The 26745-nt window shown below is 37.5% G+C and overlaps 1 protein-coding gene across 6 annotated transcripts in view; it reads left to right on the top strand.

Moving 5' to 3' along the window:
* The window catches only part of LOC148059529 (vitamin D3 receptor A), a 54173-nt gene that overhangs the window by 10452 nt on the left and 16976 nt on the right, over window positions 1–26745 (top strand). For 4 of the 6 annotated variants that reach the window (XR_015709387.1, XR_015709386.1, XM_087781292.1 and 1 more), the window contains 2 exons: window positions 21432–21573; window positions 21979–22109. Coding sequence is in view for 4 of the 6 variants with exons in the window: in XM_087781290.1 (XP_087637416.1) it covers window positions 21432–21573; window positions 21979–22109 (273 nt within the window). In the remaining 2 variants the exon portion in view is untranslated. Of the gene's footprint in view, window positions 1–3211; window positions 3234–12533; window positions 12794–21431; window positions 21574–21978; window positions 22110–26745 lie in introns of those variants that run through there. The other 2 variants (XM_087781291.1, XM_087781293.1) reach the window with 2 other exon arrangements.

Genomic DNA, 26745 nt, shown 5'->3' with positions numbered 1-26745 from the left:
TCTCGTAAAATTGGTATCTAGAACGGTATTTTTCAATACTAACCGAAGGAAAAACACTTGTTTAGTACCGGGCCTTACAAAGATTTAGTCTTCAACTGGTTTATTATACTTTGATAGGTAGAACTTTATTGATCCCTCAGGAGGTCTCCTTCGGGGAAATTGTTTTTTTCCCAATTAGACACAGCAATACAGCAATTATTCATAAAAATAAAATAAGAACAGGAACAAAGAGAAATAAAGAGAAAGAACAACGCATAATATATACATGGTGATAGTAGCATATCACCATGAAGTAAATAAATATCCCTGTTTATTCAATGCTAAAAAAAAACAAGGTGTTCGTCTCCTTGACTTCTTCTCCTTGAATTCTTAAGAATTCTCTCCTTTTTTTTGCCAAAATAACACCTCTGTAATCCACTCTTTTGTTCCGTCACGGCCGTTACACACTCGTCTCAACACCACAAATGGGTTTTGACGTGATGATGAAGGCTTGACCTGAGAGTCCGGAGTGTTGTCAGAATAATCATCGTACTCTCGCTAAAATGCAATCAGCTGTTTTGTAACACAAACGTTTCGCTCAAAAATCGCCTTTAAACCGACCAGAGTTAGTCGCTCTTGTTGCTCGGGGAGTTCTTATTTCTCAACTCCAGCTTCCAAAATTAGACTCGAGCGCAACTATTTAACAGACGGCCTCTCACAACATTGAGTTTCCCTCGCCGCCGCCCCCCCTACCCCGGCCATGTTTTGTTTACATGCCACATTCTTGGTTTTCATACGGGGCCGAATGGATCGCAGCAATCAAGACTTTTTATTTTGGATTATTCAAACGTGTGGTGGTTTTTCTGTCACGACGGTTCAGTCCTGTGTCGTTGTGATGCTGGTGTGTGTGTGTGTGTGTGTGATGCTCTCGGTCAGTCAATCCCTGCCCCGGCACTTGTGTACGTGATCACAAAGAATGCATACTGGTTTGATTTTGTTCATGCTGTGTGTTTTGAACGGGGGTGTCCGGTGTGTATGCTGAAAGCTGACACAGCTGTTTCCCAGTAACCGTACTGTTTCTCCACACTATCTACGGTTTCACGGCCTGGCACCCGTCCAAATCCACTCCATCATTGCTTTTCCTCCGTCTCACTTTCTCGTGGGGTTTTCCTCCTGCCATCTGCCCGGCACTTTCAACCTTTTTCGCCATCGACACCCATGGACTGTTTCTCACAAGACTCGAGTAGACGTTGATTTTTTTTTTTTGAAAACATTCAGAAATCACAAGATTTTCTTATTTTGATGGCATTCATTAACCAAATCTGGCCCGACAAGTCATTTTTATGTGGCCCACCGAAAGGTTGACAACGTTTAAAGTGGCGTAAGATACGACTTTTTCTTTCGGAATATAAGGTCGATCGACAAGAACAATTACTGAGATGATTAAAATGTGTACTTCCTGTTACTTCCTGTATGGCCCCGTAACCTAGATTATAAAATATTTGGTCCCAACGTGTGATTAAGTTCGACAGCCCTGGTCTAAGGCAGAAACCACCCCGATAAAGGGTATTTGTATTTGGTGGTACTAAATAAGAGTATACATTTCCATGGGTTGTTGTACAACAGTTGTAGCCAGTAACACTGCTGAAGCGTTTGTTGATATTAATGCAAAAGGCAACGACATAAAAGAGCTAAAAGTCACATGTGAGGCTATTGAAAAATTAGTTTTAATGAAGTTGAACTCATTGAAAATTAGGGTTGTCACGATACTAAAATTTCAAAACCCGATTTAATACGCTATACCATTTTTGATACCATGTTTACAAACAATAACTAACAATTAACAGTGCCACACCTTAAATATTTATGATAAATAATAGTTGTACGAAAAGAATATGCGACTATGATAAGTTTCTGGTCCAACTAATAAAACGAACAATAACAATTCTAACAATCTTTTAATTGTGTAGGCGACTAAATAGTTGGATCCTTTTGACAACCCTACTGAAAATGGATAAACTGCACTATTACTACATTTTTACATTCATTTTTCTCGTTTACATTTTGTGCTGGTAGGCTAAATTGATATCGGATAAATTACAAACAGTCCGTAACCAAGACATTTGTCAATGCGGGCTCGCAGTTGTTTATGGAAATACGTGTACATATACAGCGTGGCTCAGAAGTGGTTTTGTTCTCGGTGCACGTCGGGCCGGCCAGAAAAGGAAAAATGACAAACCGAAGCCACAAGAAAAGTGACAAACAACAGACACAAATTCAAAGTAACAGTAATGATTGACTGTCTATTTGTTTCTCTCTTTCTCTCACTCTCTCTGCTGACCATATGGTTGTGGTTTAGCATTCTGCACTTGAGTGTATGATGACTTGGGGAAAGACTGCTGGGAAATAGAGATCAGTCGGCTACTTCTGTTGTCGCTTCAAAGAATGAATTTAATCCTGCGTTTAAACATAAACCCACAAGGAGCATCATAGTCCATGTAGTAGGTTTCTGTCACCATAGTCGATTTCCCTTTTATTTGTAGACTTGTTTACATTGGAGCCTGAAGTTCAGTTTTAAACCACGGACTGTTCTACACAAAAGTACTTTTCGATCGTAAGTTCTAATTGCTGAAGGTTGTTGGTGCTGATACTGATCTGGCTTTTCTTTGGTTGCCATTTTCCAACCGATGGACTTGGATTTCTCTTTTTGTGATCATAAGAAAATTTGCCCTCCAGATAGAAATTGTGTTGTGGCAAACCTTTGTCTTTGCATGTGTAATTATTTGCATGTGGCTGCAGGTATTATACAAAGTAGATAGATGGATAGATAGATAGAACTTTGCAGATAGATAGAAATTGTGTTGTGGCAAACCTTTGTCTTTGCATGTGTAATTGTTTGCATGTGGCTGCAGGTATTGTACAAAGTAGATAGATGGATGGATGGATAGAACTTTCCAGATAGATATAAATTGTTTTTCCAAATAGCAATACATGGCAATAAAGCCAATAATTAATAAAAATAAGAACAACGCTTTTAAAAAGTTCTAAAGTTCTAAAAAAAAAAAGGGTACAAGATGACACTATCTAAGTCTAAGACAAAGAACATAGACCAAAGACAAATGAAAAAAGACAAAGGATACAAAGATTAACATGGAATAGAATGTCATGATGCTTTAGCTCCACTCCTGCCCCCAAACTCAGAATTGTACAATCTAATCCAAGTAGGAGACATCGTGACAATAACTGAAAGCACAGTAAGGATTTTCTTCTTTTTTCTTCCATCTAATAAAAGTAAAATCTGACTATTTAGAAATATGTCAGATAGATATCTAATGATGTTTATTACAATTTAAACAATTTAAACAATTTCAAGATCAATAAAGTTATACCTTACCTTACCTTACAAGTTGAACTCTTAACAAAGATCTTTAATAAGTTGTATGTAAATGTATTTTTACTCTCATTTTTGTATTTAAAAAAATATTAATGTGCTTTTATATCTCATTTTTTAAGGATCTTATTATAAAATTTAATAGAAAGATTAAGTTTATTTAATTCAAGAAACATCTTAAAACATTTTTATTTGTTCAGGCTTTTCCGGAACTCCTGTGTTTTTCTCAGTATTAGCTTGACCTTTAAAGTATATATTTTATCTAGTATTGTTTTGATTTTTTTTTAAGCGCTTTGTGACCCTGGTCTTGAAAACTTGACTTACTTACTTATTTAGAAAAGCTTTTTCCCTTCTTTCTTTTGGCTAATGGCCCCTTAAAACGTCCACAGTACATAGTGTCTCCCTTATGCATCTGTGAATTATGAAAAAAAATGGTATAAAACCTTATCATGAAGAGGACGGGGAGGGAATGATCCAACCACCTGGCACTCGACTCCTGTTGTTTAGCAGGGTCTCTGCAGGAGCCTCTCATGCATGCGAGGTCTCATAAACTCACACAACAACCACACATGGTGACGCCCCGCTGATCACAATATGCAAGAACATCTTTAATCTAAGGAGCGTATGGGGATAAACAAGCCCCATGCTGGAGCCTTAAACACAGCAGAGGACGCTTGTCGTTCATCCATATTCAAGAGCTCTCGCAGCATTTAACCACCATATGATGATGAAAAGTTAAGATGAAATTGGTGCCGCAACATTCTTATTTGTAACTACAAGGACCAGCATTCAAATATGGAAATTATAGTTATTATATGTATATCTTAATTATTGACTATTATTTTTATTTAATATTTGGGGACATTTTAATTAAAAAAAAAGTATTTTAATCCTATTTGACCTTGTAGTAGTTATCAGACAAAAAATTAAATAGAATATTCTAGAACCACTGCAAATAGGTACTAAACTATAGCCAACCTAACTGAAAAAATACACTTTATTTGACTTATTTCCCTACTATATAACTATATAACAAATTTTCTCATTCATTCCTCGGGCTATTAATTTGCACAATTCTGAGTTCGGGGGCAGGAGTGGAGTAAAAGTATCTGGATGTTCTGTTCTATGTTAGTCTTTGTATCCTTTGTCTTTGTTATTTTTCTTTGATCTATGTTCTTTATCTTTAGACTTAATTTGGATCATCTTGTTCTTTCTCTTTATGTTCTTGTTCTTATTTTATTTTATTTTTTTGAAAAAAAATCTGTATTTTCTGTGGCTATTGGAAAAAAACAAAACCTCCTGAGGGATCAATACATTTTTACCTTACCTTACCTTAGATTGATTTAAAGTTTGTCTCCGTCTCAAATTTTAAGCATGTTTCGACGTCGACTTAAGCAATACATTTATCTCGCACTGCGATTCAATACAATATATTTCACACAACGAACCTGCTTTTGATGACATCTCCGCTCTCTTTTTGGTTAAATTAATAGAACTGAATGCCTAAATTTGTTTAAAACATCAACTTCAAAAAGCAGCTGGACTGTATCCTCTTGTCCTCAGTCATTGCCTTGGATCTTGCAGGATTTCAATGTTTGCTGCAGTGGTCATAATGACTACTGCCATCTAGCAGCAGGAAAGTTAATAGCGACACCAAAATGAAGAAACGCTTTGAAATATTTGTTAATTTTCAACAAAAAAAATTAAAATACAATTATTTTATTTAAGAAATATATGCTGATGTATGAATCAACAAACACCGGACTATACCCCCAATAAACTGTGTCCTTAAAAATCTATGGTAATGATTTTTTGTTTTCACGGCTGAAAGACTCGCCCCGAACAATGAATTGCAATTATTTTGTTGCATATACTGGATTCCGTCCAGCTTCGCCCGACTCGAATCGAAACATCCATTCATGGCCGCGCTGAGAATGCGGCAGCCTTGTGACCTCCCTTTTGTACTTCTTATTTTTTTTTATACAGGAACATTGCGTTTTTTTTTTCCCCTCCCCTCTCCACCTCGGGGTTATTGCGATATATTTAAAAAATCCGTCCGTCAATACCGAGAAAAACGGGTCGAGCGTGTTGTGCACAGTATTTTTTTTTCGCCGCTCGTGTCCTCGCTCCTGTTTTTTATGAACAGGATGTACCGGCGCTCGCTAGCTTGAAGTGAGGCAGAGCGGCGGCTGATGGAATAGAGCATGAGATGAGTCATTTTCTCTGTGAGACACTGTTGTTTTCCACTTAGCCCTGTTATTTTCTCTCGTAAATGGATGCCAGGTAGTGGGTGGAAAAAAAAGTTTTATTTTTTTATGTTGTTTTCACATTTGGTGTAATTTTATAAGGGGACAGACTGTGGTTAGACTTGAAACATTTGGACGGACTCGTCCCTAAGTAACCTTCCTCCTCCGTCTAAAAATGGAATCAAAATATTTAAATCACGAAGCACGGAGGAGGTTTGATGGAAACGACCCGATGAAAGCTGCAAGTACCTCCTTGGACGTTGACCCGTCTTACGACACTCGTTCATTATCTCGCTTAATTATATATACTGTGTGTACGAGTGGTGTCAATGTCTACAATTTTCTTCTGTCGCTGTGTAGCCGGTTACACGTTAGTTGTGCTGTTTTACCACTGGAGGGTTCTTTCTCCATTTGAACGCCTCCTAATCCCATTATAGCAAATCCCTTATAGGAGTCAAAAAATTAAATAAAATCTTCTAGAACCACTGCAAATAGGTACTAAACTATAGCCAACCTAACTGAAAAAATACACTTTATTTGACTTATTTCCCTACTATATAACAAATAGACTCAAGGACTCATTCATTCCTCGGGCTATTCAATTGTACAATTCTGAGTTCGGGGGCAGGAGTGGAGTGAAAGTATCTGGATTTTCTGTTCTATGTTAGTCTTTGTATCCTTTGTCTTTGTTGTTTTTATTTGATCTACTGTATGTTCTTTGTATTTCTCTTTAGACTTAGATCGTGTCATCTTGTTCTTCCTCTTTATGTTCTTGTTCTTATTTTATTTTGATGATTTTTTTTTATTATTATAAAAAAATTGCTTTATGTATTGGCTATTGGACAAAAAAACAATTTCAATAAAAGTTTTACCTTACCTTATATCTATGTCGCAATTCAAATCCTCAAATTTTCCTAAAAAATCGACAGTGTGCTTTGTAAACCTTCTGTATACATTCTGGTTGTACCTACTTACCTCATGCAAAATGTTATTAAAGTCACCATAGTTTTATGATGCAAGTCTCTATACTAGGGCTGCATGATATTGGGAAATAAGTGCGATATTCCATATTGCTGTCTTGAATTGCGATATTTTTGTCTTTCGCCTAAAAATGTGTCCGCGTGCACATGCAGCCGCGAGTACTGTAGGGGAGGTCCAGGGGGTTTAGATGAGGAAAACGATGCGATATTTCCCTGTAGTTTATTTCCGCACTTCAGTGCCGACATGATCGAGAAAAATATAACACTTATAACGCTCAGGTTTACGGGACTTGCATCGGATTCCCGCGAAACTGAGCGACATCAGAGAGGAGCCGCCGGCGCTTTGCGATATCACCAAATCAATAATAAATCCCACCTCCTTGTACACGCACACATAAGAGTTTATAAGTGATCTAAGGCTAAAAACTTAGCCTATTAGCATACGGCTAGGACGGACAGGTTTGCACTTGTTTAGAAGTTCCGCGATCTTATAAGAAAACAACTGGGACGAGACGAAAAGTACTTACAATATGTTGCTTCAGAAAAGGGGGTTGAAAGAGATGAGTGACTGGATCACACACGTTTAAGTAGTGCTCACAAGTTAGTATTACTTCCGTGTATATACTGAGCAGTGCTAAGACGGCGCGCCAGCAAGACGCGTCGCCATAGCAACCGGGCCTAGCAAGCTGTGCAGTACAGCTCCAGACGGACGGAGACATAAACGACAACGAGACATAGAAGTACAAATTTAGTGAATGTGACACTTATGGGTCAAAGTAGGGATTTAAGAAAAGCTTGATTTATACTCTTGAATAAAATAAGCCCTACTCTATACTTATAAACCTCGTAAAGTAATGCTACGAATCCGTGCCATATTTGTCAACAATACACTCGCACCATTGGTCAACGGCGGCTTCGTGTCACTTGCATGTATATAAATGTACAGTATATGTATATATATTTTTTCTGGTTTAAAGACACATTTTACTTATATACAAGTAAGAAAGAGACAGCACAGTATCTACATCCAAATGCCTGAAATTACTGATCGTTGATTTTGTGTCTCCATCCCAGTTTCACAGGCTTTTAATGATCTTGTTTTTATATTTCTTTATTAACATACCTTCACCAGTGACAAAGAATTACAATCACAGGATAAAATAGTATTGAAATCCTTGCATATACATATATATATAGTTGTATACACGCATGCATCATACATCATCCAGTATTCTGATACAACCCAATCTGTATTTCAGAAGAAGTACAAGCAGATGTTTATATGTTATTGATCACATTAGTAATCATGGGACTACCTAAGCTAACTGTTTGGGGAATTTCTTTTGGGAAAACGCGATTACAGAAGGACGCTGTGTATTTGCTCCGTAATGGAACAGATGTCGGGAATAAAAAATTCATGCCACGAACGGAACCGTATGTCTTTGTTTTGGTCAGAAAGAGCTCTTTCATGTTGATACGTTTCACCAGTGAGACCTCGGCGTTTTATTATAATCGTGGCTAATCGTCGGTCTGGTCCTCCTCTATCCTGCCATGATTCATCGGACATGATGTGCTGGTCCATTGACAAGTGGAGCCATTATCCACCGCGTTTATAGCCGTCCATACAAAAAAACTCCTTCTGATTCACGTCCTTTCCAAGAACTTCTGGCATTCACTGTAAGGTTAAATTGAAATGACGGTCGCTGCTGATGGTTTTGAAGATGTTGACCATACAGACGTCGACTACACTCACTGACGACACTATATACCTGCATCGTAGAAAAGTATCCATTTATTTTGTCTGTATGCTTTTTTTTCATCTCAGCCTTTTCAGCTGTTTATTTCAAGATACGAACCACGTATGTCGCATGCATTTACCGCACCTTTCATATGTCAAAGACGCCTATATTTCCTTCCTGTAGCCGACTTTATCATACAGACGTCAGCTTTCTGCTTTCAACCAAACATTTTTTCTTTCCTTCTCTGCCTTTTTTACGGTAACTAAATGATTATCTATATCTTATCTCATCCAGGGTTCTATCCCTGAACTCTGCCCGCCACTTCAGTCTATAAGTCCTTGTGAGGCGCAGTTATTTATTTGTTTATGTCTCGGAAAAAAAAACATGTTTTTTCGAGGTTAAAGTTGAGAATTTTATTTCATCAAAATGTAAGTAAGTAAGTAAGTAAGTAATATTTATTTATATAGCGCTTTTCGAGACCAGGGTCACAAAGCGCTTTAACAATCAAAACAATACTCAAAAAAGTACATACTTTAAAGATCAAGATAATACTGAGAACAACACAGGAGTAACTGTTATATGCATGTATCTGTTAACCCCTGATCCAGGGACCGGTACCGATCCATGAGGCTTTTGTTACCGGACTGCACAAATGTATCTAATACAATACAATACAATTTTTTTGTTTTTTGTCTTGAATGTGTTTTTTTTATTTTAAAAACTACATTTTTAGTTGACACATCAAGGCATTTGTTTCAGTTGCATTTATACTAAAAATAAAACTCTAAACTAGTGACAATAAGTGAAACACAAACTATATACTGTAATATACTATAATATTGTTGCAGAAAATTCACTCCATGTATTTGTTTTTTGCTCTTCATGCCATTTATTTTCTTCTATTTATATCTGAAGGGTGAGTTAATGAATTTATCGCTAAATTTTAACCAGTCCACGGTTCAAAAAGGGTTCGCATGGCACGAGACGTGTATACAAACTTTGCACAGAAACCCTCAATTACAGTTGTATTTAACTTGCAACAAGGATTTTTTCATTTTTTGTTCTATTATTTTTCAACTAAGCTGGAACAAATCATGTCTGGTTTAAATTGATATATTTCTATCAACAGATGTTGTGACTTGAAGTAAAGTAAACTAATAAAAGGTAATAAGCCGTCAAATGCTATCATTGTTGGCACATGCAGAGATGTTCATGCACTGACAAACATTCATTAGTTCAAGACGTGAAGTGTGTCACGAGTGTTTACCGGTTTGATCAAATCATTTTTTTTTTTTTTACTAGACGTTCCAATAAAATCCTTCCAAAGTGTCAGGGTTGACTCGAAGTGTTGTTGGACGATCTAAAATAGGTGGGCCTTTCCTTGCGTAACTGTGGAGGTGGGCCTTTCCTTGCGTAACTGTGGCGAGCTTTTATACGAGGGACTCTGGGCTAGAACAACTTGTCCACTTTTGTTTTTAACTGGAACCTTGACAATGAGAGATTAGAACTGCATGCTCCGTACGTAATTGGCCCATGTGTTTGTGGTTCGGCGAGCTGGAATTTGAAATATTGTCGATATGCCACACTAACCTCATCTGGCGGAGCACTTTAATAAGCAGTTGTCTTTTCAAAAGGAAATTGTTCGGAGGTCGTTTTGAAGCACAGGAAGCCGCTCCGAACGCTGCCGAGTCTATCAAGACCTTTTTACTTTTTCCTTTTTTTTTTTTTAATAACGGTGCCAGTGTGTTAGTTTTGACGGCTTCGCTGCTCCTCAACTTAAGCAACCGCCTGACGAAACCACAGCCTTTGGACCCGGAGTGTTGTCATTTCACAACCCGCTGTTGACGTTTGTGTGTGTAGGTCATAATCAATTTCTTGAAAAAAAAAAAAAAAAGAAAGAAAATATGCAGATAAGTTCCTCTCAGGCCCGGATCAAGTGACCCAGTAACCTTTAAACGTTGATCAACTCGTAACACAGTTGACGTGTGGCACAAATAATCACTTATTGCTCAACAAACGGTTTTGTAATACAATTTGTTTTTACATTTCTTTTATGGTGACCTCTGTAGGGTGCTTGAAATGAATATAAAATACACCTTGAAATTGCTTAAAACAGTCTATGTTTGTTTCAAGTCTCAATTTAAGGAACTATTCTAAACTATCTTGCAGTCAGTTGGTGCTGGTGTTGACCACATGTAATATGATCAAGGGCTTCAAATAGCCGTCGGTACTCGATTTAACTGTATTTATTTACATTTTCTCGGTTATATTTATATTATTTTAGATGTTCTTGTACTATGGTGTGAATAACATGTTGTTTTTTGATGGCGGAATGAGATAATTTGGGTCTTGAGTTAGAGAAATTAGAAGAAAAATAACATTTATTCTCAATTTCCTTAATCTAAATCTTCTTTATTTTATTTTTTGTCTTTTTTTTACTTTTTGTAAATGTAAATGTACAAATTGGAAAGGTAATGACTAGTTCATAGCCATCTTGTTTTTTCCCCTTTCTTTGCATTTTAAAATCATTATTAAGGCCAAAATTGAACGATAAACACTTTATTTCTAATAAATGCTTGGAGGAACTCGCATGTTTCTTCTGATTCTTCTACATCGATTAATTATCAGTGGGAAATTATTTTTTATTTATTTATTTTTACACGTTTGTCTCGCTTGACTTACGCATATCCTCAAAGAAATTTAAGTAAGAGACAACCCAAGTGAACACAAAATGCAGTTTTTAAATGTATTTTTCTCACGAAGGTACAGATAAAAATCTAAATCCATACGACAGGTTTTATCCTTCACGGACGACTCATCGGTTCTTAGGTTAGTCAGGTTTCAATACCACTGAAAACTTTCTTTCCCCACAGCATTCCGGTGTCACGTGGCTTTCATCCCACATCAAAGAGTCATGAGAGCCGAACTGTTACTTATAATGTAGGTCAAATGGTAAAGGAAAAAAAAAAAAACCCACTCGGCGAGCTTACGCCTTTGCTCCTGTTTACATTTCAAGAGCGTGTTAATGTTTATATAAATACTGTTATTATAGCAGCTGCAGCCCAGAGCAGGTGTTGAAATATGTGATGATCAGACTGTTAAAAGATCCAACTGTGGAGAAGATGCTCCATTAAATATCGTGTTATGTCTTCTACGATACCTTAGCGATATTCAATATAACAAAAAGTTTCTACATAGTTTTCCTTTGTTTTTTTGGCTTTCATATTATATTTTTCTTTGATAATAGTTATTTTATGATTTACATTTCAATAAAGTGTGCGAAAAATATATATATTTTTTTATTTACATTTTGCCACATAACTAATATTCATAGCTTTATTGCGTTCCAATAAAACTGCCTCTAGATGGCAGCAGTCATTACCTACACAGCAGCTAAAGGAACAATGAAATCCGACTTGATGACTGGGGGCGAGAGGATACACTCAACTCCAGCCACTTTCTAAAGAAAATTGATTTGGTTTCAAAAGAAATTAAAGCATTAAAGACTTCAAGAGTCATGTGGTCTGTAAATCCTGCAACACCAGAGTCAAGTACTCGGACAATACTACAGATATATCCTTGTTACTACAGTATTGTAATATGTCGCAATGTGCCCCTCTATTGCAATTGTGTATCACCAGATATTTGCCTATACAGAAATGAGGAAAAAAACCAAATCAGTCGCACAACACTTACACAATGTGCCCCTGTATTGCAATTGTGTATCACCAGATATTTGCCTATACAGAAATGAGGAAAAAAAACAAATCAGTCGCACAACACTTACACAAAATCAATCAAACTGTTAGTCACAGCAATTGCTTTAAATGTCAATCCATCTTCGTTCATGACTAAGCCTTGAAAAAATTGTCGGAAAATCACATTAAAGTACCGAGAATGTCAAACCGAAAAAAAACGTATGTGACGAAGTATCAAAGTAATACTAAGTAATAGTCGGTGTGTACTCGAGTGAGGCATTAAGAGTGTGGTTCCGCTCTTAAAGACACGCCATCTGTGTTTTTCCTTTTCGAGCCCTATTTATCCCCGTGATGTACTATACTTGGAGTTTGTCCCGGCCCTCGTCGTCGCCCCCACTAATCAGGTTAATCATTAACCTTCACTTTTCACCTCGTTGGCCTTTGCCCCTAATACATGTCGGCGTTCACACAACTACAAGTGACGTTTGCCACTTCAGGGTAAAAAAGAACCCAGAAAAGACCAGTGTGTGTGTGTGTGTGTGTGTTTGTGGTGTGTAGGAATTTTATTTTGGAGCAAATGGAAAAGTCTGGGGTTTTGGAATCCAGGACGGCGGATCGCAAAGGACAGTAAAAAAAAAAAAAGAAAAAGGAAGAGCGTGAAGAGGACGAGCGGGTGTTTTTGCTGGAGGAGTGTCAAGTGTCTGCTACTGTGTTTGGCTGCTGAGAAACACATGGAGGAAGAGCTTCCAGCGCTGTGAAGGTCAGCGGTAGCTTATACTGCCTGTTATGGTTAGATATATAGCCGTTGTGTTCCCTTCGTTTATTCGTGTATTAGTGTTTTAAAATTAAAATTACTGATACACGCGAAAAGAACCAGTTTAACCTATCTTTCAAGTTCATTTTATGGTTTGATCTTGTTCGTCTGATACTGGTTATGGAACATCAGGAAGTCTATTAGGGTCGACTTGAGGGAGTGAAACCACTGGAAGAGAACGCACTGGATCTTTTGCTGGAACAATTTGATCCTTTTTTCTTTATTTTGAGATCATCATGATCTTTATAAGCAACGGATCCGCCTCACAAATGTCAATCCAATTCCGTTTAATCTAATTTTCTCTGACACTATGTTGGATTAGCGCCGTCTGGTTGACCTCGTGTTACACTGTTGTTGATCTCACGTGACTGAACCTCGTCGGTTTACGCCGGCCCTTTAATTCTGTTGTGCCTGTGGTTAAAGGTTATTTTGTGTGTTCATTACTACATCAGATATTAAAGTGTGAGTGACAATAATTAGTGTCACTTCCCGTCCAAATGGTTCGAGCCGTCGTCCAATTAGCAGCTGTTGTCGAACTGAAACTTGTAACACCGCAGGGAAGTGGTGGCAGAAACAATTAGAAAAAGCTTTGAATTTCATCTGCATCTCCATTTGTGTGAGCAAACAACTGGAAGCACTTTATTTAGTGACTCAAGATGACCACAAGGACAGAAAGTTTCTTTTGTGGACAACCTTGAGCTTCTGGGTTCTCGCAGGAATGCACTTGTCCCTGAATACCTTCCTTGCTCATTTACTTTTGGATTTAATTTTGGTTACTATTAGTAAATTAACTTGGTTTACACTGCATGTTGCTCGAATCAATGGTACCCGAACCCCCAGTCCAAGGACGGGTACTGGTTCGTGATTAATACTGTCTGAAAGGTGCTTTATTTTGAAAAAAAGATGGTATTTTCTCTGGAGTAACATTAGTCTGTGACTATTGACTCGTAAAGACGCTTGTTTCAGTCCAGTTAAATCAAAACTTAAACCTATAAACTAGCGAAAATGAGTGAAACCCAAACTCTATACTTTTTATTTTGAATGTAAAGTTTTGGTCGGTACCGACTTATAACTGGGCAGCGGTGCAAAAAAGGTTGGGGACCTTGTGTACACATCTTTGTAAATAAATTAACCTAATATAAATATTATAATGTTAATATTTATTTATATTTAATACTTATTATATATACATTTACTCTGCTATGTTTTTTAATGGTTGACGAGCAACGGAATTTCGTCGCCGGTTTCACTGCTGTGTCTTCTGTGCAATAAAAAAAAAAGAAAGTCAAAAGTCTAAACCTATTCTTTAACTTAATTTTCTCAGGTTGTACTACGAAGTACCGCATGAAAATCTATTTGGAAAAGTGTGAGATAAAACGACATAGTATCGACAGTACAAAGACAACCATATTCACTCAGAGTTTTACATAATGACCTAAATAGATGAGAAAACGCAGAAAAATCGGGCCGAATACTTAACACACAGCGTGATGGGGAACCAATGGAATCCTCGGCATAAAAGGGCAAGCTAACTAAAAACTAAAAATCAATCAGGAAGTCATGAGATGTACAAATTACCAAACGGGGACATTTCCTTATTACTTACTTACATGTTCATACATAGTGACCTTACTGCTGATGCTAGTGTTTAATATAAGCTAAGTAACTAATGTATTTTTGACATCAGAAAAGATACTGAAACTTCCAACACAAATAAAAACGATGTGTAACATAATAATAATAAGCAAGTAGATGAGTTGTAAAATATAGCATTTAAAATGTATCACAATGAGTCTGTGTAACAGGAGAAGTGAAGAAGATCTTCGGGTCGATGTTAGAGTTAAGTAGACAAACCTGTTTCAGCCTGCGGTGTAAATATTTAAGAAAATATAAATGTGACTGTGTTATTAGTTTCTATTCTCGCTGTAAATTGAGCTTAAAACGGGTCATAATTCCTCTGGTTAAAAGGTGCAGTTATTTTCTTACATCATTAAATGTTATTATAAATATAATCATATCCAGTCGATTAAAAAAGGGGATTTTTTTCTTTTTTTTCCTGAAAGACATTTTTGTTTTGCTTCATTTTAAGATTGTGAAACGGGATTCGAATCATCCGACCTCAAAACAGCTGTAAAAGATGAAAACATTTCCTGCAACTGTGCCATTTTGTATGCACAGCTGACTATGTGAGCCGTGGGTGGCACTTGAAGAAGAAGAAGAAAAAAAGGGTCTTATGTATAGTTTCATGCCTCCATTTACATATTCTCACAGTTCCATAGATCACACACCGATCTCAACCTCTATCTCTTTACATTGCAGTCACTTTTCTGACTTCCTTTTTTTTCTTTCCGCCGTTTCTATTTCCATTTTTTCATTTCTTCATTCCTTTCTTTACAAGGTTCTCTCTGTCTCCCTCGTGCTCCCTCTTCCTTCCATGCTCCCTCCCCGTCTCCCTGTCAGGCAGCCAACAGCCGACGGCCAGTTCGGTTTTATCGTCTGCCTAAATAACAAGGTCTAAAGTTTAAAGCTGCTGTTGTGGATGGGTGGCGGGTTAGCACAGGAGGAGGCCGGGCCCGGGTTGGAAACGCATTATAACAAGTATGTTGGGATTTCAACGGCCGTGAGGAATTCTTTCAATTCCTTCTTGTCGAGATATGAGCGTAAAGTTGCCGCCGTAGGTGGAAATATTTGAACACGATGTATGCTACGTTCTCCTTTGACATATTTTAAAGCGTATATGAAACAAATGGTTTGAGGTGAAGGCAATGAAAATGAAGGTTTAATAATAAACAAATGACAAAAGTAAAACTTTCTGAAGTCAAGTTTTCAGATGTATATTGATAACATGTATATATATATATATATATATATATATATATATATATATATATATATATATGTTTTACAATATTAATAACCTCATATTCCTGATATCGCACTATTCTTGCTTGGTACACATTTAAATTTAAATCGTGATTAGCTATAATAGTAAAAACTACCTGTACTGATACTGATACCTTCACTTCAATACCAGATCCTGAATGATATTTTTTCTTAATACTATTTTATATAAAATCAATTTTAACAAAAGGAAAATGGTATTGCCTCTCGTACCAATCTTATGTTTCATTTCTTACAGAAAAAATTAATGGCAAACAATTTCCAGTTACTTCCGATGTTGACTGCCTTTGTCACTTTAAGTTTTTCTTAAAAACGATCCACGCATTATCGAGTTTTAGTCTTCTTGGGTATCGAAAAATTGCCACCGAAAGGGTGTTTCGATACTCAATACTATCAATGCATTTTGGTCGATGCCACAATAGAACCGGAGTTTAATACCGAGCGATTCATTAGTACACCTTTGTTTTGTATTCATATATATATCTTTTTGCGATTAAAAGCGATGTTCACCTAGACTTGTGAAGGTACAGGGTTATCGTGAGAACCTCCACAGTCAGCTTTTTGGGGTGATGGTTCCGTTCGTTTAAAAAAAAGTTGGACCACGTTTCCCTGGGTCAGGGATACTCGAGGCGATTCATCCGACTTCTGGAACCCTCGGATTCAAGGAGTGTGGTTTTTGGTCATGGAAAAGTGAATCGGCTTTTCACTCTTCATGGATCAAAGTCGGTGGGAGTTTGCTTAACCGGTTCAAAATGGTTTGGGGGGTACCACGGGAATGCTTTCTGACGTGTCCCTTTTGAGAGGTCTAGAAGTATGGGGGGTTCTGAAGGTGTGAACACGGGTGCTGGTGGTTGGACTTCCTGAGAGGGTCTGAGTCCATCATGGAGGTCCTTTTGTAACCAGTTCTTTGGACAGACTTTTCCAGGAAATGCCAGGTTAGAAATCTTATCACTACTTTCGCAGATGATGAAGCACTCTCTGTTGGCCTTCATTAAAAACAAACAAACATTGATTTAAATGAAACTTTATAAAGGTAAGATGCATCTTAAAAGAAGGCTAATTGTCTCGCCTCATTATCATTCCACTCAGCTGTTCAAATGTTATCCCCAATGAGTTTTTGGGAAATGGGAGCCAGCAGTCTTCACAGCCGTAAATACGTTTGTGCGTGAGCGAAACCAGAGTTAATACTGGAGCTTTTAATCTGATGAGTGTGGAAAAGTCGTTTTGCGGAGGCTTTCACGACGCCCACATCCTGCTACCCAAGTGTTCCTGCTAAGTGGTGGCAATTTAATTTCATTAACATTTTCTTCACTCGGCTGGACTTGGTCTGCCAGTACGTCAGTGTCTTCACCTACAACACGAAGGTGTCAACCACACGGTTAGACGAGAACATCAACACCAAGTTAAGCTGCTTCTGTATATAACAGATAACACCTGAATTTAAAGCCCCATTTTTCAGTACTTTACGACTAAGAAACCGATTTAAAATGAACAAATACAAACAGAAAACACATGGGCTTCCTATGGATTTAATAATTTAATGATAAGGACTTATTATTTTATTTAGTAATTTATTTCATTGTATTGTTATCTATTCTACTTTAAAGGTTTTTGTGTGTTTTATACAGTGTTGTTCAGCATTATTCTTATTCAATAGGTTTGTGTGATTAATATAAAATGCAAACTTTTGTGTTTTAAGTCGCATTGTTTGCACAATTCGGTATCTGTCTTAGACTCCAAATAAAAAATGGAAACGGCCACAAAAACGAAGATCCGTACAGCCATAATTTAAAAATATTCACACTACATCATAGCTAGTGTTTCCTCACTCACGCCAGTGTTTCCTACCACACTATGTGTACACAACAACTTCCAAGACGTCTTCACAAAAGGGAAAACGTCCACGATATTAATCCGGTTTGATCGAACGCGCTGTGAATTTTGCTTTTTTTTTTCTCGTGCCAGAACACGCACAATTCAAATATGCTCACACCATAAGCGACATAAACTTCTCATCTTGATTTAGAGCCTAGTTCTGAACCCTGCTGTCACTTTGTTTCTATTGTGCCGGTCGCTTATGGCGTTTGACTGTATGAGGCGCGTCGTAAAGCCGATGCCAAAAGAACCAAAAGCGGCCCACGGTCTATTGTGATACCTTTAGAAAGAACCACTTTTTTTTTTTTTTTTTGACAGTGGATTCTGCTTCCTATGGTGCCGTCTGTATTCTGTACGGATCTTGACGCTGGCCGGGGCTGTACACAACTGAGGCTGAAGAGAAATTCCTTTTCCTCGTCTAAGCCTATAGATGTGTAAAGGCTGTCAAGGAGTATTATGTTGATGCAGTCAGGCAGCGATTTAGATTGAATAGCGCCTTCGTCAGAGTCTATAGGTTGGAAGAAATGTACCCAAAATTAGTATTCCATTTATTTTTACTGCCTTTGCTTTTTACAATTCATGATCAACACTTTATTGCCAGTAATGTACAACAAAACAGGGATGTTCAAGTACTAATAAACTGTGGCATGATGGATATTATTACCTAGTTCGCTGTGTATTCGCAAATATCCGGTGATTTGAAACCTAACGGGGGCAACGATACGATACATTGCGATACTGTAGTAACAAGGATATATTTGTAGTATTGTCGAGTACTTGACTGTGGTGTTGTGGAATTTACAGACCACATGACTCTTGATGAAGTCGTAACTGCTTTCATTTGTTTTTAAAACCAAAATATGTCCAAACATTAGCTTTAAAAAAGCTGCCAGAGTCAACTGTATCCTCTCATCCTCAGTCGTCACCAGGATTTAGAGGAATTAGATTGTAGATTGTAAACAATTTAAACAATTTCCCGAAGAAGACCTCCTGAGGGATCAATAAAGTTTTACCTTACCTTACCTTAGATTATGACTGCTGCCATCTAGTGGCCGGAATTTTAATTGCAACACAGGCTGAAAAATTGAAAATAAAAATTGAATTATTTTTATTTTGCACATTCTTTATTGGAATAAAAACCATTAAAAAAAAGTCAAGGCTAAACATTCATTGTGTTGATATATCACTTTGGTGGCATTAAGTAAAATATGGCAATATATAATTTTATCGACTTCTTCTCACACCCTTATTTACTACCGTTAAGTTCTTTCTGTAGTTCTCCACAAAGTCAAAAGGCAAAGTCTGTGCAGAGAGACGGCGTTTCAAGGTCTGAAGACGAGGATAAACAACGATGAGCTGCCGGGCGGCGTCGGTATTTAAAAAAAAGGAAAAAGAAAGAAAAAAAGACCTAATTTGGATGATAAGCTGTTTTGCTTTGATCCCGACAAGTTCAGCCAAGGCGAGCCTCTAATATGGAAGTTTTTTTTTTTCTGCGAGAGGAAGGTTGTTTAAAGTAGTCGCTTAGAGACATAATCTCTTTAATCTTCGTCAATTGTAGGATCAGGAACATGTGCGTCAGATAGTTATGTCGCCTTTAATAGAAATTATCACAAAATGTTTTTTTTCAGGGAGCGTAATAAAGGTTTAAAGTATCAATAGAACTAGTCTCTAAGAACCTTGATCATTGTATCGGTGAAATAATAACATTTTTTTGAAGCTAAAAAGTATTGAAGTGGTGCAACAATCTTCATGATGTACGCGCCACGTACGGTTAATGGAACGACTGGTTTCGGTGTCAATGCTTATGCAGATCGGTTGTCGGACGCGCCACGACTACATTTTAGACTTTTACATTATTTACCGGGGCGTCAGAACTGAGTGAAGCTTCGATGAATAATGGACGGAGTTTTTTTGCTTTTGTTTACCACAGAGTCACGTGTTTTTTTGTTTTTGCCGACCGTGTAACAAACGTCCCCTATTAGTCTCACCTTATTTGCACTTAACCTCGACAATCCCGAGCAAAAATACGACACCATCTCCTGTCCTGGGCTGACATTATCCAAGTCCTGCTTCTAAGCACGCAACCCTCCACCAGCTATATTCTGCTGCCACGTGACCACCTCTCCTGCTGTGCTAAGTTCACGCCGTGGACCACCCCCCCCCCCCTCCTCGTTCATTGTCCTCATTTTGTTGTCTTCCCTGTACATGGCCTCAATCGTTCTCTCACGGACGCTTTTCTCGATGTGGTTTGCTTTTGTAGAACATGATATCTTAAACCACAACATCGAATCTCTGCACGTATCTCCTTGAGTTTTGACACTTCTGGATGAAAGTAACTTCACATGATCTACTATATATCAGTCACAATCTGTTACAATAAAATATAACATAACACTCGTCTTCTTAAACAACTTAAATGAAAACAATGTTCATTTTGAATGGAGAAAAACAAGGATTTGTATTTGTCCTTTGATCCTTGGCTGTCCAAAGAAGACCTTCTTTAGAGCTTTAAGTAAGTAAGTAAGTAATATTTATTTATATAGCGCTTTTCGAGACCAGGGTCACAAAGCGCTTAAACAATCAAAACAATACTCAAAAAAGTACATACTTTAAAGATCAAGATAATACTGAGAACAACACAGGAGTTCGAGAAATTCAAGGAAAAGCCTGATCAAATAGAAACATCTTAAGATGTTTCTTAAATGAGTCAGTAGATCCATCAAGCGCAGAGAGAGAGGAAGATCGTTCCAAAGCTTAGGAGCAACAGCCTGAAAAGATTTCTCTCCTCTGGTCCTGAGTCGTGTTCGAGGAACCATAAGTAGATTCTGATCCACAGACCTCAGAGCCCGAGCTGGGGTGTAAGGCTGGATCAGATCAGTGATGTAAGGAGGAGCCTGACCATGAATAGATCTGAAAGTAAGAACCTAAACCTAAGATCGAAGTCAAGAAGTCATCTGTACGACAGAACAATACATTTACGCAAATGAAGAAAATTGAATTTTCTCCAAATGTTTTCATTTTAAATAAATAATAAAGGTATATATTTGTATTTGTCCTTTGATCCTTGGGTTTAAAACCCTGAAGACAGTGTTACCTTTGGACATCTATGTCCATTATTCCTCTGAAACGTGTCCGACTTGACAATAAATGTAACGAAAAAAGAAAATTAAATAAACCTAAATGTTAATTAAAAAAAAAAAATTGTCTATATTATATATTTGTCCTTTGATCATTGAGTTTAAAGCCATCTAAGTCTAGTAGTCATGAAAACATATCTGAATATGAAAAAAAATTAAATCCTAATAATGTAAATAATCTTTCTTTGTTTATATTTCATTTGATCCTTAGATGTTCAAAAAGGTGAAACATTGTGACTCAACACTAAATTTACCAAGATGAAGAAAGTCTGATTTACTCATGTAAATGTTTGATTCTTAATGTAGTCTTTCAAAATAAGTCTCAAAAGCGTTCAACTTAAGTCTGGTTTTCAACATAAACATGTGCGAATCAACAATAAAGCAAATCTTTCTCGTATATGAAGAAGGGGAAAAAAGGCACAGAAAAAAACATTTTTTTCTGTGAAAAAAAGAGTTTATTTTCATATTAACATACAAAAATGCATGTGTGCACCTGTGTGTAGGTGTGTGTTTCCTCAGCTGCTGGTGTCTGTGTTAGCAGCTGCTAAATATGCTAACAACACAACACCTGTTGATATAAGAGCGCACACCGGCGCTGAAGACACAGCAGTGATTCGAAAAAAACCTTTTGCGGCTGAATCCTGAGCTTCTCTGTGGTCCTTCTCTTTCAGTGATGGAGCCCATGACGGTGACGACGTCGGTGGGGGATGAGTTCGACCGCAACGCCCCGCGAATCTGTGGGGTCTGCGGCGACAAGGCCACCGGCTTCCACTTCAACGCCATGACGTGCGAAGGCTGCAAGGGATTCTTCAGGTGTGTGTCAAAGTTGTTTTTTTATGCGGTAGGGTTTGCTCAAAATAAATGTAGATTAATGTTCATGTTGACCTATAAAGATGCCACAATACAAGTCAAAATTGGAATTAATTTGAAGGAAAATGATCACAGTGATGGAAACGAAGATGAAAAGATGATATAAAAACATCTTGTTTGGTAAATGTACATTCTGTTTGTGATAGAGATGTAGCTACACAGTATTTCAATGGAATAAAGTCATATTTTGTCTTAAATTAAGGCGAAGAGGCAAACTTTTTAGTTCTTCTGGGAACCTTTTATTGAATTTCTTCAATGAGTCCCAATTAATTTCTTATAAATTCCAGACTAGCCACCATTTTTCCTTGTAAAACTCCTAATTTAAGTGTTTTTTCCATACGTCATCAGGCGCAGCATGAAGCGTAAAGCCTCCTTCACCTGCCCTTTCAATGGAAGCTGCACCATCACTAAGGACAACCGGCGTCACTGCCAGGCTTGTCGCCTCAAACGCTGCGTCGACATCGGCATGATGAAAGAATGTAAGTTCGAAACTGCCTGATATTATTATCGCCGGTCGTGTTTTTCTTGAACAAGTTTCCTCTTGTCATCGTTCATCAATCAAGTAGTTCCTCCTGTATGGGTTAGTGTCAAGAAAACATGGGAAATGTCTAGATATCATCTCTTAAAACTCAATTGTTATGAGTTAAATAAACAAGAAATTGAAGTAGCATTGAATGTAGGGTTTTGTTTCACATTGTAAAAACATGAATTGTGGTATCGAGCAGTGGTTCCCAGAGATGCATTATGATATAACCTTTAGGGTTGTGTTCAGGCAAGAATCTGGCACTAAGATATATCGCGTTATCGTAGTAACAAGGATATATGTATTGTAGTATTGTCGAGTAGTTGACTCTGGTGTTGCAAAAATATACAAACCACATGACTCTTGACGAAGTTATAACTGCTTTTATTCGTTTTAAAACCAAAATATGTCCAAAAATGAGCTTTTAAAGCTGCTGGGGGCAACTGTATCCTCTTGTCCTCAGTCGCTGGGATCTTATTGTTCCTCCATTAACGAAGGACATTATGAATGCCGCCCTCTAGTGGGCAGAGGTTTAACTGCAACAAACTGCATGAATATTCACATGTTAATTCTACGTTAAAAAATGAGCTACTTTATTTTACACAGACATTATTGAACAATCTTCACCAGTGGAAATGGAGCGGTTTGTGTTTATGTTTTGGTCAGAGTATCATGAAATGAAGAAGATCTCCAAGCGTCGGTGTGTGATCTTTAGCAGATGGAAGACGAGTATCTGTTTGTCAACTAGAGATGCACGTGGAGCCTTTTTTTTTTTTTTTCTACTCCGTCTTTGTTTATTGTGGCCGGTGTATATTTGCAAAGGGGATTAGAGTCGCTGAAAGGTTTCTGAAATGGTCTGGAAGTTGTACGATTCCCTCGCCGAGTCTTTCAAAAGCAACGCTTCTTCTTCTCCTCCGTTTGCTCCCCCTCGTTCGCATTCTTGACTCTTTTTCGTGGTCTTTGGAATCCTGTGTCTCTCGCAGCCTTTACTCTTGTGTTACAACTCGGGGCCAGATGGTCTCATTTTTTAAAAATTTGCATAAGTATTATTTATTAGCATTTAATTGAAGACATTTTAAAGTGTTTGCTACTGTCAAACTCGGGCCATTACTTTCAAAGTCTTGGCCAGTAGCAATGGATAATTCTTTGATTTGTTGGGATTTTTTTCCCCCTGAAGATAAATCAATGTTGTGAAGTAAAAGTACATCTTGTGCAGATGCTATCTTTTCCCGTGTGTGGTTCTTCAAAATCTGTGGCGAATTTTGCGAAGTGAAAAAAAAAAAGAAGATTTTATCTACTCCAAAAAATGTTGATTACAAAGTAGATCCTTATGTGTATTTCCTTTTATCATTCTATCTAAAGGTGACACAGTCCGAGGTGCCTCAAACCTAAACTGAAACTCAACAATATATGTATTTTAATTTAATAACATTTAGTTATTAGATCATTGGATTGCCAAAGGTCCCTCAGTCTGTAGGTCTTTAAACCTAAATCCACTTTTCACCTGGAATATACCTGTCCTTTGATCCTTGGATGCCATTCATTTTAAATTAAAAATAAAAACAGTCATCTGTACTTTTCCTTAAATCTTTGAAAGAAGAAAGTCTTTAGAGCTTAAAAACTAAGTCGCCTCCCACCCCAGAAAAAATGGTAAAAGTTTAAACTAAGTATTTTGTCCTTTGATCCTTGGATAGCGAAAGGTCACTCAGTCTTTAGGGCTTTAAACCTAAATCCTGTGGTCACCTGACATGGTATATGTCACAGTACAGGTTGGAATCCAGTAGTAGGATCTGGAATCCTAATAGTAAGTAAGACCAGGGTCACAAAGCGCTTAAACAATCAAAACAATATTTAATAAAGTATCTGCCACTGAACTGGGATATTGATATAGGTTGGGGTTAGATTGATGTAATCCAAATTTCTCCTATTAGAATTGAAGATTGTCCTGGTAGAATTCCCATTTGTCATAGGACAGATTGGAATTCCAATATTCCGATCCTAATACAGTAGTAGGAATTCCAATCTGTACTAGTAGGATCTGGAATCCTACTGGATTCCGATCTGTACTTTGACATATACATGAATATATAAAACAAACCCTACAAAATCTACTAAATAAAATGAAAAAATCGTACAAGTCAATTTGTCGATGGCCAAAAGTGATAGTCTGGTTGTCACTTGAAACATATCTGATGTGATTTGTGAAATGAAGAACATTTGATCTACAAAATAATGTTATATATGCATATGTCCAAGTACAGATTGGAATCCAATAGGATCTGGAATCCTACTTGTACAGATTGGAATTCCTATCTACAGATTCTAGATCCTACTAGTAGAGAATTGGAGAATTTGAATCCTACTACTGAAATGGGATCTGAATATTGGAATTACAATCTGTTACTAGGAGGATTCCAGATTCTACTAGTGAGTTCCAATCTCTACTATAATAGATTGGAATTCCTACTACTGTATTGGGATCTGGATATTTGAATTCCAATCGTTCCTAGGACAAATGGGAATTCTACCAGGACAATCTCCAATTCTAATAGGAGAAATTCGGATTCCTGACCCTAACCCATATCCATATTAAGATCCCAGTCTCAGTATCAGGATTCCAATCTGTACTGTGACATATATATAGTTTTTGTCATGTTTGACGTGAAGAGTTAATGTTGCAGAAAACTTCAATCTAAGCTGCTGCTTCTGGTAACTATGTCGCATACTCTGGTAGGTTTCAGTCTAAAGTAGCCATTCGTGGGTGAATTGGTCTCATCTGGCATTAGATTAACGTTTAAAGGTTAGTTTAAAAAGTGGATGGACCATCTACACCGAGAAATAAAACTTAATCAAGTCTGTTTTCTCCAATCCGGGCCGTATGAAAAACAAATGTGTTTTGTTTCAAGGTTAACCGTCCAACAAACCCATCCTGACATTTATAAAAAGCAGAAATGCACTGTTGGGTTGTTTTCTCTGACTGGTTAATGAGTCGTTCTGCCGGGGGAACCACAAACCTCTTTTGTTGGGGAGTAAACCTGGCACTTTTTTTATTTTGGTTATTAGGAACTCTGATAAAAAAAGCCAGAATCCGGCAAACAGAGTCTCTCAAGTCCCCCCTTTTTTCTTCTACCATAGAAGAGTCTTACCACATCCCATTAGCCGCTTTGCAAACGGCAACGCTTTTGCTGGTGAACTGTTCTGGTGCTGCCAAGTGATGCAGGGTGGTCAAGTTGTCCCTTTCTTGGTCTCTTGTTTGTTAGTGGACCCCCGCCGTAAATGGTGGCGTAAGAGCCACGACTTGACTAGAGAGCAGCAGGTAAAAAAAAAAAGACACTTTTAATGGTTGTTGCCAAACTTTGACCAAACTCTGCCTATTCATGATGGTTTCATGCGGCTTATTTGGACGTCTTCAAAACAAGTGGTGGGTTTTCTGGAAGTTTGGCTCCTGGCGGGGCCTAAGAAATGACTTTGGTGAGGAGCCAAAGCCCTAATTAATGGCAGGAGGTTAAAAGAGATGAAAGCAAAAGTAAATCCTTTGGTAAGCTTAGTTGGCAGATTCATTCATCTGCTGCTTTCAAAGCCGCTGTAGCCAAAATGCCTGTTGTCCCCAATCAGCAGCGCCATGTGGTTTGAAGAAGCTCTTTCGACGCCTTCTGGAGGGAAATCACTTGAAAAATACTTTATTTGGAACATCGACGACGAATATCCATTTACTGTTATGTTGCATAAGTTATCAGGTGTGTCGAGAACTTATAGTATTACAGTGTTATTACACAATAGATCAGCGGTACCTGGACGACCCAGAAATAATTATAATTAAAAATAATATACTATTTTTTATTGAATATTAGTATCCTTCTGTATGGGTTTATGTCAAGAAAACGTGTCTAGATATCGGCTGGTAAAACTAAATTATGAGGTAAATGAACAAGAAATTGAAGTAGCATTGAATGTAGGATTTTTGTTTCAAATTGTAAAAACATGAATTGTGGTATCTAGCAGTGGTTCCCAGAGATGCATAATGATATAACTTTTAAGGTTGTGTACAGGTAAGAATCTGGCACTAAGATATATCGCGTTACCGTAGTAACAAGGATATATTTGTAGTATTGTCGAATACTTGACTCTGTGTTTTGAAAATTTTCAGACCACATGACTCTTGACAAAGTTATAACTGCTTTTATTTATTTTAAAACCAAAATATATCCAAACAATAGCCTTTAAAGCTGCTGGGGGCAACTGTATCCTCTCGTCCTCAGTCGCTGGGATCTTATTGTTCCTCCAGTAACGGAGGATGTAATGAATGCCACCGTCTAGTGGGCAGAAGTTTATTAGTATTAGATGTTTTATTTGGGTAAAAAGTAACTCGTGTTTTTTTTTCCACTAGTTTACAAGTTATTGGTTTAATCCGAAGGTCGCTCGGGATCACGGCCCCCGTAAGAATGTCATCTCCAACCTGATAAAACAAAGGAAATCGATAAATAAATGATGCAACGGTCACACAGTTGGCACCGAAACAACATTGACCTCAAAACATGTTTGTTCTGGTTGTTGTTGGGATGAGAACAGAAGTTGATAACATACATTTGGGT

The sequence above is a fragment of the Callionymus lyra genome, chromosome 19 (assembly GCF_982586985.1).
Source record: "Callionymus lyra chromosome 19, fCalLyr1.hap1.1, whole genome shotgun sequence".
In the NCBI taxonomy this organism is placed as follows: Eukaryota; Metazoa; Chordata; class Actinopteri; order Syngnathiformes; family Callionymidae; genus Callionymus; species Callionymus lyra.
The sequence above is the reverse complement of the archived record's forward strand: the minus strand, read 5'-3'. Positions and strand labels throughout refer to the sequence as shown.